At 44.6% G+C, this 12,454-nt stretch overlaps 1 protein-coding gene across 1 annotated transcript in view; it reads right to left on the reverse strand.

Annotated features, from left to right (window-relative positions):
- Nucleotides 1-2,777: 2,777 nt before the first annotated feature.
- LOC308369150 (protein AF-17-like) overlaps nucleotides 2,778-12,454 on the reverse strand; it is a 27,819-nt gene continuing 18,142 nt past the window's right edge. The window contains exons 17-23 of the mRNA XM_080843495.1: nucleotides 12,291-12,439; nucleotides 11,310-11,627; nucleotides 9,224-9,300; nucleotides 8,356-8,696; nucleotides 7,988-8,084; nucleotides 7,560-7,778; nucleotides 2,778-6,316 (exon numbers count right to left, since the gene is read on the reverse strand). Coding sequence (XP_080699621.1) covers nucleotides 6,281-6,316; nucleotides 7,560-7,778; nucleotides 7,988-8,084; nucleotides 8,356-8,696; nucleotides 9,224-9,300; nucleotides 11,310-11,627; nucleotides 12,291-12,439 — 1,237 coding nt within the window. The 3' untranslated portion in view covers nucleotides 2,778-6,280. The remainder of the gene's footprint in view (nucleotides 6,317-7,559; nucleotides 7,779-7,987; nucleotides 8,085-8,355; nucleotides 8,697-9,223; nucleotides 9,301-11,309; nucleotides 11,628-12,290; nucleotides 12,440-12,454) is intronic.

A 12,454-nucleotide genomic window follows, 5' to 3' on the forward strand; every position in this document is an offset into this window, starting at 1 on the left:
CGATAACTAACAGCCTATGCCATATTGTGGCCATTTGGTCCGGATACTAACTATGTCTGCATCCGGGTTAAAAATAGGTCACTACGATAGACATATATGTCTATGGTCACTGAGTCACTACACTGTCAAAGAGTTGGACGGGATGGAGGGATGACGTCTCTAGTAAGTTGTATAGGTCTAATACCCATAAATGATAGACTTGTATGTGTCGCTAACACTGTTATTAAAAGATAATTAATGATTTCCTCTTTGTTCTGTGAGTATTTTTTCTATTTTTTCCCCCTGTGTTGTCATTGTTGTTTCTCTGTGTATGTTTTAATGTACTGCTGTACCAACATAATGTATGCTGTTCTCTGTGTCTCTGTATTGACACTATGCATCAATAAAAAAAGAAAAAGAAAGAAAGAATAATAATAATAAAGAACGTATACCCACATACCTGAACTCCGACCACAGCCCTATTAGAAATTGCCTGCCCAGACTGCGGTCGGACAGTCTTTTTTGTTTAGAAAGGTTCCTAACTGAGTGAAATACAGTGCCAGCCATTGTAAGAGCTGGTCGAATTCCCTAAATGTCATGGAGAGGTACTTCAGTGTCTTCTTTCTGATCTCCTTAACTATACTAAAACATTATTTTAGAGAGAGGAGATAAACATTTAAAGCAACATTTAAAGATCTGTCAATTTAATCCGCCATCGCACAATGACATAGCCAAGTGTAAGTGCATTTGGATTCTATTAGCACCTTGGTTGTTGTCCTTATGAATTCTCCTTCACATCTGTCCTTCATCAAAGAAGGCCAAAGAAAAGTGGTAAGGAGAGGACATAACACTCTTGTGAGCCTTTTATGCACACTTTCCGTTAGTCTGCATTTCTGCAGACTTTGGGTGTTTCTCAAAGTCAAGGATGCTTCCTTGGTAGGACAGATCCTTCCTAGTACTAGTTCCAGGTAGGGTCCTTTAGAGTCTAGGCAAGACTCCCTCCTAGCAATCGGCAAACAAACAATGGAACAGTCCAGCGAGTGTGCAGGTGTTCTTCATTGAAAAGGTCCCGCCTTAATTTTTTTCAGAAAGTCTCTGGTATGTGAACATAGGTTTGTGGGTGCTTTATGAATGCAGATGATACTCACACTGAAAATTCTCTGGTCCTTGGTAGGATTTGAAGGATCCTAGATTTGGGAATAGTCCTACGGCGGGATTTGATGACGTAGCATCCTCGAACCACAGCCGTCAAAGATCCTTCCTTGCCTGAGGGAATTACCCAGAGTTTATTCATAGTGTTGTGACTTGAAGTTACCAGAGGAACCATGAAGGTGTAAACAATTAAACAAGAACTAAATTAACAAGGTTTTAAACTTAGGCTGTAATGTTAAAAGGAACCGCAGGGTAAGTTAAGAGTTGTCTGTGACCATGAATAGCACTCTAGAGTCACACATGCTGTTTGAGGCAAGCAACACCATGTGTCTTTTTTCTGTTTTAGCATATTGGTAGCATCTTTATTTTTACGAGACAAGACCAAAGTTAGTGACAAAAGACTGATAACTACATCAGAATTCACCATATTATTTGCCTCGTTTTTCTACTGCCGATGTTTTGCTCACACCTTATTCTTGCTGAAACAAATTATGTGGCGATAAGATTGACACTACTGCTACATTAGCAGTCCGCGCCCCGTACGGATACTTTGTCAAAGTTGTTGCCTAACAAACAGTCAATTCAGGTTTGATTCCTTTGGACAAAATGTGTGCAGAATACTTTACTTTTACCTTAAATCAATTAATATGGTCACAAAGTTACTGACTAAACATGCAGCCTACCATGACTAAGCCGCATCATGGAGGCACGGCGCCAGGGGGCCCCAGGGAGGTTCACCCTGGACGGAGCACTTGCCCTAGTACATACACAGGTCATCTAACTTTGATGTTGTTCAGACGGTTAACTAAGATTTTTGCAACGTGGGAGCTATCCGAAGAGTTCACATCGAGTTCACAGTCAGGTCATTGGATGTTATTTACTAGTCCCTCCAGGATCTTGTGAGGGTTTGATGTGATTGTTGCGGCCAAAAGCAACCGAATTTGCTAGGCGAATTTTCCAAAATTGCTGTTGAAATTGTAGTGATTTTGAAGGGGGTGGGCGGTTCTCCTGGAACTCCTTAAAATTGTGATTTTACCAGGATCTTGCAACGTTTTTTTTGCGATAGTTGCAGCTAAAGGTAACTGAATTTGCTATGGGAATTGTTGTGATATGACATTAATAGAATCAATCACTAACAATGCAGAAATTCCGATACCAATTCCAAATTCTGTCAATTCCATTCCAATTGTGGTAGGCTAAATTGGTGAATCCCAGAGGGATTGATTGCTGCAAGGAAATGTGGGATCTCATTCCTCCTTTCCTTTCGTAAAGTATGGTCCAGTCGGTACCTAGGCTGAAAGATATATGAGGAAGCATTAAGGATGGCAGTAGTAGGCCAGACCCTATTCATTCAATCTGCTATTGATTCTATTGGTTACTTATCACATAGTGACAACCAGTAAAACCTCAAACATTTCTAAAACACCAAGTCTATGGGCTATTCTCTGCCAAGTTTAGGCAAAAATGTCAATAAGTGAATACATTTTAACAAATGACACTAGGCAGGTCAGTAAAATACATTTATTGACAGTAAAATTTCAGTCATCTAAATGGTTTTCATTGTACATAAAAATATCAAAATACTTTACAGGAATCCTTAAAATCTAAATATTGGCAAACTCATCTTGAATAATTTCCTTAAAGAAGGAAAAGTGACGTAACAGATCCTAGATCTTTAGATGAAGTGCCTTTTTTGCCTTTTTCAGCCTTCTTTAAATGAAATCGATGCACATGTTACATATGCATAGTCTAATCATGATCGTGGCATGGTTATCAGCATTTAATGCTAATCATGACCCAACATGGATTCATTTCTTAATTTAGACAGCTATTTTAAATATGTGTAATACAAAGGGGTACATAAAACAGCATACATTACATGTATTATCTTAGTTACCAAAACCTAAAAGCTTGCAAAGTGTATTTCTGTTTACAATCTGTACTCATAAAAAAACAGAAGAGAGAAACAAACAAACAAACAAATAACAAAAAATCCTTTGGGCCATGAAGCCCCAGTGCAACATGGGAGGGACTCTTATTTCCCTCCAGTTTTACTTCATTCTCTTTACTCGTGGGTACTTATCAAAACATTCCATAAACCATTAAACAGTTTCCCCAACATGCTTTGTTTTTACGTAGTCAGCACTTAATATCATCACTAACAAAAACAGTTAACTATGGAAGGTATATAGGACTTCGTTTTCTGATATTTACCCATCCCTTATTAAAAACCTCACAGTCTCCAACCGTCATCCAATGGGAACAGTGAGAAGTCGAAGTAATGTGGGTGTTCATTAAGACAGAATGAATAGGAAAGAAAAAATCAGGTAATATGTTAAATTTCTGCATTCGGAAGGGACTGTAAACTAGCCTGGATGAAGGTACACAAAGTATTACTCTCACTAGGCTAGGTTTTAAGGCAACAGCGAGAGAGAGAGGGAGAGAGAGAAAGTGAGCCATCACTTGGGGGGGGGAGAACATAAGAGGGCTCCTTGAACAGCAACGGTCACATTGCTTATAGCTGTTCTCTTCTAGAACAAAAAAATGAAATAAAATGAAAAAGAAATGCGGCTCATCAACACCCTTTTAGTGCAACCATGGGGAAAGTTTGGATTCAATTTCCAAAAACATCTGCTTCAAAAACAATGGCCGACTCAGAAAGACCAACTGTAGAGGAAGACATCACACATTAGAGGGGGTCTAGCACTGTGGACCATCACATGACACCATATTTGTGATGGTGGGTAAATTGCACATAGCTCTTCCTACTTGGTTGAGTACTCACATCAATCTTTTGTGTCCAGTCAAAAAGTAACAGAAAACAAACTTGAAATGGTCTTCTGGATGTTCTAAAACTATAATTAGCTGTACAGGAAATGTGATAAGATTACAACATATTTATTAGTGAAACAGTAAGACGCAGCACCTGGTGAGGTGATTCAAGCACTATGCTGCTGGAAATTACTGAGAGTGAAAGGAGGCCAATTTTCTTGTCTATTTTAAGCATTCCCTTTGTCACCAGGGCAACAGAGAACGGCATTCTGACAAGGACTAAGTCTGAATGGGAACCAGATAGCACTTCATTTCTAGACAATAGATTTACCCTGTCCTGTGTGAGTGTGCCTTTATACATGTCTGTGTGTCACACATATAATGTGTGTGGCTAGCTTATGTGTATGTGTGTGTGGGGGACCAGACCAAACACACAATGTCGACAATGAACATCAAACAAAATAACATTCAAATTAAAAGTGTTGGAAGTGTCTCTTTTTTTTAAGGGAGCATGCTGCAAATATATATATATATATAAAACAATAGAAAGTGTCAAGTCAAAAGTACTCGCAAGACTTTGGTTGAAAAGGTCACTAGCAAGTACAATCATATGAATATCATTCTTTTATTTCTCTCTACTATATGTATGTCTCATAGAAATGGGACAGGCTCAAATCTCTTAATTCCACAGCCTCTACAAGCTGTAAATTGCTATCAGTGTACCCGATACACAAATGAGCAAAACAAAACGAAAAGAAAAGGATGAATTACTTTGGACTTTTACGTGAATTTATCACAAACATTAAGGCATCAACTAAGCTGCTCAAAGACAACTATAGTCAGTCAGTCAATTTAAAACAACATCCTAATGAAATGACCACTGAATAATCATAGCAGTAAAAGAAACATTTAACACCTCATAAAAGTGTGCAAAACATTTATTATAAATCACTACCTAATCCCTAGTCTCCTAATTAGTACCACACCTTATCGGATAAGGTACTCCTTATTGGCTAAAAGCTGAATATTAGCACAATATACACTGCTGTACATAGGGGTGATCTTTAACGAGACTTTGCTCGGGGCTTATTTTTTGTATTTACACAGGTTTTAATATGTACTTCATTTGAATCTCAATAGGGGCTTGGTTTTTGAAGAAGAACCATTAAAGGTGCGGTCCTCGATATTAATCCCATCCACTTTTTGTACAATTCTGCAAATTGCTTCTCACAGCCCACTAGCTGTCTTTTCAATGTCCGTACACAGTCCAGGCTCTGTCCATGGGAAATAAACGAAGTGGTTCGGACCGAACCATAAACAATCCCAGTTTATGAGTGCAAATATCAACATTTGCAAAACCGAAGCCGAATCATGGACTTCACCTTAAACCGAGAGAAAATCTATGTGTTTATGCATTGTTTTTAGGCTATTGAGGGAGGCCGGGAGTTTTTGTGTTTGTTGTGTAAGGGGCCCATGCTAACATGTATGCTTTAGCAAGTTTACATGAAAGAAAAAAACATATTTTTGACACAGTATTGGATAACATATGATAAATCCATAACAGTGTCAAGGTGACAGGATGCGGTCACTGTCACGTTTCATATTTTGAAACAAATCCTCAAATGTTCTCTCACTCTGACCATCGCACAGGACGAAGCCACTGCCAGTGTGCGCAAGGGTTGAAGTGGAGTCGAGAGAGAGATGAGGTTCCTGGAGGAAGACAGTCTCAGACTGGATTGGAGAAGGAAGTGGCGTCTGCTTCACAGTCATCATTCTCATTCTCAAGCACAATATTTTCTACTACGACAAACAACCACGACTAACAGACGAAGAGCCAAGCGCTAAACAGTCCAGGCTTCTTCCACAGGGGGCTTTGGTGAGGCTGGAAGACAGGGCGAGAGCTCTGGGGTCTCGGAAAATCAGAGTCCACTACAAGCTGAGCTGGATCACCACCAGTATCAATGACCAGAGTCTCTAGTTCAAAAAAGATAATAATAGTAATAATAATAACAACAACAATAATAATATTAAACAAACCGACAAATAGACAAATTAGTGCAAACTGAGATATATAGATCAGACCATCACTGTTCTCCTGAAAAAAAGCTGCCTATGTGTTTTTGCCTATAAAAAATGCAGATAATAAAGAAAATGATAGAACTAACTACAACTCTATCTTCAGATCTGACCCCTGAAGTCAGTGCCATAATACATTCACTGAGGAAAAAGACGAGTGAAGAACGGGAAGAAGAGAGAGGAAGAAGCAGTCGACTATTCCAGGCAGAAGGAAGGAAGTGAGGCGAGACCGGGTGGGACGGGTGATGGGACGGACGTGTTCCCATTGGGCGGACATCGTCAGCTAGGTTAGGAAGTGATGTCATCCGTTCTTGTCCCCTCCCTTGTCTCTCACCGACTGAAAGAAACGACAAAGCTTGTGAGATGCACAGCTGCTCGACCACACCTTTATTGAGTAGCAAACAAACTCTACCACACCTAAGGAGTAGAAAACATACAGAGGCCGGGGTCCTTACATACTGTAAGTCTTTCATCACCCACTACTCTCTGATGATTTATGAGGCTCCAAGGATAATGGATTCTCTCACCCCACGTGTAACTAACTAGCCTTAGACTGAACAACACCGTCCCCATTCCCAAGACAAGTTCCCAGGTGACTGCAGAACTGAGGCAGGTGCTGTTTGCCTTCCCCTTTGACTTGGGTCACCAGAAGCATATCTAAGGGTCTCCCCTGGGTCTCTAAATGAGGAGCACAAACAAAAGGTTCTGTATGTACACCTGGCAGGTTCTTTACGGACACACACTGACGCCATCCTTTTCCACCGGTGTGGAAACTGAGCCTGTGAGTCTGGCCCCAATTGGCTCAATGGAAGCATCAGTCCCGCACGGAAGCGGACTGGTGGCGGACCTGATTCAGAGTCAGCTGGTTTCATTCGTGGAAACTATAGTGTAGAGGAAATTTAAAGGAAGGTCGGAATGTAGCTGTGTGTGATGTACTGCACAGTGATTTTCTTTTTTTTGCTGTTTATTTCACTATACCTTCTGAGGCCAGCTGAGATATTCTCTTGGGATTTTGTTATGGCTGCTGCTGCGTAAAGCCATGGATCTCCAAGCTATTTGTTAGGATAGCTGAATATGAAATCCAGTCTTTACAGCAAGAACAAGCCAGTAGGGCAAGATTAACATCACACACATCACGGAGAGCAGAAAAATAAAAATAAAAAACAATAGGGCTTCGCTGCCTTCAGCAGCTCGGGCCCTAATAAAATGCTACATCTGCTATGCCTTCTGAAAGTTGGAAGAACAAGCTATTTTGCCATCACAGTCGTTTCAGTTACGTTCTCTTAATTAAGTCTGATGGTCTGATCTTTCATGATCCTAACTCTTCCTGATTCAGTCTCAGTGCTGTTTCATCAGCAGCTATTTTTACAACCAGGAAAGTGGCCTTTAGCATTTGACAGCACCACAAGCTAACAGCTAGTTATAGGTGTCTATCTACAGCTTAAACTGGAGCGCCGGCTACCCTAAAGACTAAAAGTGGACCTACGGCCTTTAGCATTTGATAGCACCATGAGCTAACGACTAGTCATAGGTGCCTATCTACAGCTAAAGCTGTGAGAGGGGAGGATGTGGCTACGTACGCCTGGCTTGTGGAGGGAGTTCTCCTGCAGGCCGAAGAGCGCGCTCCCCTGGCTGGCCTGCATGGGGGAGGCGTTGGCCTGGGGCAGCAGGCCAGGGGACGGGCTAAGGAGGGGGGCGGAAGAGGGTACGGAGCCCCCCAGGGACAGGCGCTGGAGGTCACGCTGCCGCTGCTGCTGCTGCTGCTGCTGGAGAATCTGGTACACCACCACCTGCTGCTCCTGGGGGGTAAACAGGCAAGTACATATACACACAGACATACACCAGTGGACAGACAGACACACACACACACACACACACACACACACAGATAGATTTGACATATCAAGAATCATTGCTGTTGCCTAAACAAGTACTTTATGTGAGACGGCTATGATGGTAGAGAGAAAGAGACAGACAACAAGGACAAAAGAGAGATAGTATCTTTTACCGGAGTGAATTGTTTCAAGACGAGGATCTCTTGGAGCTGCTGCTGCTGCTGTTTCTGAAGCAAAAGCTGTTTCTGGTGGTCAGAGAGGAGGGAGGACCTGCAGCCACGAAACACAACAAAATCATTCCAATATTTGACCTCTAACACATTATTAACTATCACAATTTCACAAATATCGCAAACATTTTACCATTTATTTACCACCAGTATATTTACTCAGGTATGCAGTCAGCAAAATATTTCGTATATATCATAATAAATACACAAAAAATGTAATAAATATATAGACCCACACACAAACACCTTCTACACTATGCTACTATGTTATGCTATTCTATGCTAGTACTGTACACCCAGGTGCTACTCACGGGCTGAGGCTCTTGGGCATCTGCAGCCCCTGGGCCAGAGCCTGCGGGTTGAGGGGTGGGGGCTGGGGCTGCAGTGCTGGCAGGTGGCCTTGGGGCACCTGGGCCGAGCCCATCACCCCATTCAGGGCCCCCAGCAACCCGTTCACCCCTGCCAGATGTGGGCCTCCGGCCAGGCCGTCCATCAGCCCGCCTCCACCAATCCCTGCCAGGCTTTCGCTCAAGCCCCGCCCCAGTCCATTCAGCAGGGACTGGCTGAAGGAGGCGGGGCTCTGCTGAGGGGGCGGGGTGCCCTGGAAGGAGAAGGAGGAGCTACTGCGGGAAGGACTGCCTGAGTGGAGGTCCTGAGAGAGAGAGAGACGAAAGCATAGGGGAGAAACACCCTGGTAAGTGAATGAGGTTAAATAGGAAGAAGTTCAACTTAGGGCACTGCTATGAGCAAGCTCGAGGATTAAAAGACAATAAACCACAAACCACAGTTGTCACAGAAAGGTACAAAGGCTAGCTCTAATGATATTTTATAAACATTTCATTACAGACTACATCACATCGTGCACGCTGCCTTGAACATGCACTGTACCCTTCAGATAGAATGGAAGACAGAACAGACGCTAGGGGGCGCTGTAGCTCTGTACACCAAAACGCATAGTAATTCCCTCACTGTCAGAGGTTTTCATCTGTTGCCTCTACTATGGTTTGACTCAATGCCTTAAATGCAACAGAGGGAGGAGAGGAGGGCACAGCGTGCCCGGCCCAAAGACCTACAGTCAGGGAGTACATATGGAGGAAAGGAGGTATAGGGCAATTCTGAGGAACATCACACACGGATCTAGGTGTACAAGTGTATAGGGGAGGAGGGATGTGTTCTCACCTCAGGGGAGGTGATGAAGGAGTTGTCGCTGGGGAAACTGCTCTTGGTGAGGGGGCTCTTACTGCAGCTCAGGGGGTCTGGGAGGGAGGCACAGACAAGGGCACTTAGAGTGGGGTGGGGGGTGGGGTGGGGGGGGGTTTGGGTTGGGGGCGGGGGGCATGCTCAACCACACAGGCACACCTAAACACTTTCTCTCTCACACACACACAAACACACACAGATGAAATATACACATGCGCACACACACAGAAGTCTTTCATGGACTCTCAAGCACACGCTCATGCGTCCTCTCACTCTCATGCACCCACCCTCTCCCCCAATACACGCCCACACATACAAACACACATAACCTCTCTTTCATCTCCCTTTCAAGCGCCACAGCAACGTGTGCAAGCAAACACACATACATAACATACCATACAGTTACTGTACATTGGAAAACATTACAGACCGCACACCTATGGAACTACAGTACAAGCAGTCTATCAGGGATCTTACATTCGAACGACTGGGTCTCATACAAACTGTGTAACAACAATACCAATGTGACATTCCTATTAGGAAGGCCACTTCTCCACTTACACTGGCAACATTACCAATACATTATTTTAGTTTACTTTTTGGACATGAAAGTGGAAAAGCTACAGGACACTTAGCTGAGACTCAGCTAGTCAGACAAATGGAGAGATGGTAGCATTCCAGCTGAAAGGCTTTGTGTGTGTGTGCATGTCTGTGTGCCTGTCTCTGTGTGTGTGTGTGTGTGTGTGTGTGTGTGTCTGTGTGCCTGTCTCTGTGTGTGTGTGTGTGTGTGTGTGTGTGTGTGTGTGCGTGTGTGCGTGTATGTGTGTGTGTGCGTGTCTGTGTGTGTGATCAAAATGGTGTATAAGGTAGCAGCTTGGTGGCACATCTAACGCAGGGCTGTGACAAAGGCTTACAGCATTCTGAGAGTGACATGCATCTGAAACTCAATTTGACTCTGCATTGGTCACATCTTAAATACAGCTCAGATGACCATTTACAGTGAACATTATTAGGCCTTGTGTGTGTGTAGATGTGTGTGTGTGTGTGTGTGCGTGTGTGTGTACATGTGTGTGTGTGTGTGTGCGTGTGTGTGTGTGTGTGTGTGTGTGTGTGTGTGTGTGTGTGTGTGTGTCTGCATTGGTCACATCTTAAGTACAGCTGAGATGGCTATTTACTCTGAACATTATTAGGCCTTGCAATCCCATGATGCACTGCTTAGTTTACAGCAGAGGTTCCCTTGACGATTTGACTGGTCGATCTTCCACAAACTCACATGATGCTTTTCTGTTGACTCTAGTCCGTTGATATAATACATTACTGATTAAAACTCCTTCCGGGTGTAAGAGTTCTATGCTGACACGTCTCCTATTACCTACACCTGAATGCATAAAACTGTCTTACTGCACCCCCGCCCCCCCCCAGCCCCCACCCCCCCAACACCCTCAGCATCGGAATCTAAAACCCTGCGACAGGAAGCTGTAGAGGAAGTCATCGCTCTATTTATATTACATTATCAGTGCTCCTCCTGTTTTCTCGGCCGACACATGACTTTTCAGAGTGACTTTAATTTAAATTTGACTTTACTGGTTGAGACTATCCTGAGAACGAGAAAGAGACCCAAATCATGTGAGCCACGGCCAATGTCAAAAATATCTGAGATTTGAAATGTGAGATCAACAAAGATTCAACACTGAATGCAGATTTGTGAGTATAAAGTCCTTCCATATCTCTGAATGCAAAAAGAAAATGCAATTTTCACAGCTGTTCCATTGCTGAATGACACGTATCAATCAGCCTGAACTCCTTTAGGAAGAACATCTTAGACCTGTGACAAACCGTCTCCTTTCCCCCACTTTTCTTATTTACCCCAGCAACCAACCACAACGCCAACAACATCAACAACAACAACAACAAAACAAAAGCAGTTAAAACCCTCCTGCAGGGACACACACCCCACACACGGAGACACGATATGACACGACCCTCGCCGCTGGGGGGAGGGGGGCCTACTTGTGCTGTGCGGAGCGCCCTGCTCCGGGGTGCTGGTGTGGTTTGGGGTGCTGACCGTGAGCGCAGGACAGGAAGCCAGCAGGGACGGTCGCCGTGGCGCCGCTATGGGCGTTTGCGTTGATCTGGGCGGTGGCGGCGGGGTTGGTGGCAGCGCTGGCAGCGGCGGCCTGGAGGGTCGGGAGGTGAACGTGTCCGTGGATGTGGGAGTGGGCGAGGGCGAAGGTCGGATGGGCGCCCGGCGGGACGAAGGGCACGGCCAACTCCACGTTGAGCAGCTGCAGGCGCTCCTTCTTGGCCGTGAGGCTGAGGATCTGGTCCTGCAGCCGCTGGTTCTCCTGCTGCAGGGAGTGCAGAGACTGGAGCGTATCCACGACTACAAGATGGAGGGAGGAAGAGAGAGAGAGAAGGGTGAATACAGGGAGAGAGATAGATAGGGAGAGAGTGAGGGAGAGAGAGTGATGGAGAGAGAGATAGAGAGGAGGGTGGAGAGAGAGATGGAGAGAGAGATAGAGAGGGAGAGAGGGGACTGGAGAGAGAGAGAGTGATGGAGAGAGAGATAGAGAGGAGGGTGGAGAGAGAGATTGAGAGAGAGATAGAGAGAGAGAGGGGGGTGGAGAGAGTGAGGAAGAGAGAGTGATGGAGAGAGATAAAGAGGGGGTTGGAGGAATGAGGGAGAGAGAGTGATGGAGAGAGAGATGGAGAGGGGGGTGGAGAGAGAGAGGGAGAGAGAGATAGAGAGAGAGAGGGGGGTGGAGAGAGTGAGGAAGAGAGAGTGATGGAGAGAGATAAAGAGGGGTTGGAGGAATGAGGGAGAGAGAGTGATGGAGAGAGAGATGGAGAGGGGGGTGGAGAGAGAGAGGGAGAGAGAGATAGAGTGGGAAGTAGATGATGTGCCAGAATGTATTTGTACATGTGTGTGTGCGACTGCGATTGAGAAAACTGACGAATAAAGACTTCTGAAGCAGTCCCCATTTTTACAAAACTTCAGAACTTTTGGTCCAACCCTGTACTGCTGACTGGGCAGAGTGGAACTCACTGTTGACTCCCATCTCCCCGTTGCCGTGTTTCTCCAGGAGCAGCTCGATGTGGGAGCTGGCCGGGGGCACGTTATCCAGGCGCGAACGCAGGTGCTCCACCCCCACCTCCCTCTGGTCGAAGAGCAGCGGCAGACTGCTCATGGGAGACCTGGTCAAACAACAG

Source organism: Sprattus sprattus (genome assembly GCF_963457725.1).
Source record: "Sprattus sprattus genome assembly, chromosome: 1".
In the NCBI taxonomy this organism is placed as follows: Eukaryota; Metazoa; Chordata; class Actinopteri; order Clupeiformes; family Clupeidae; genus Sprattus; species Sprattus sprattus.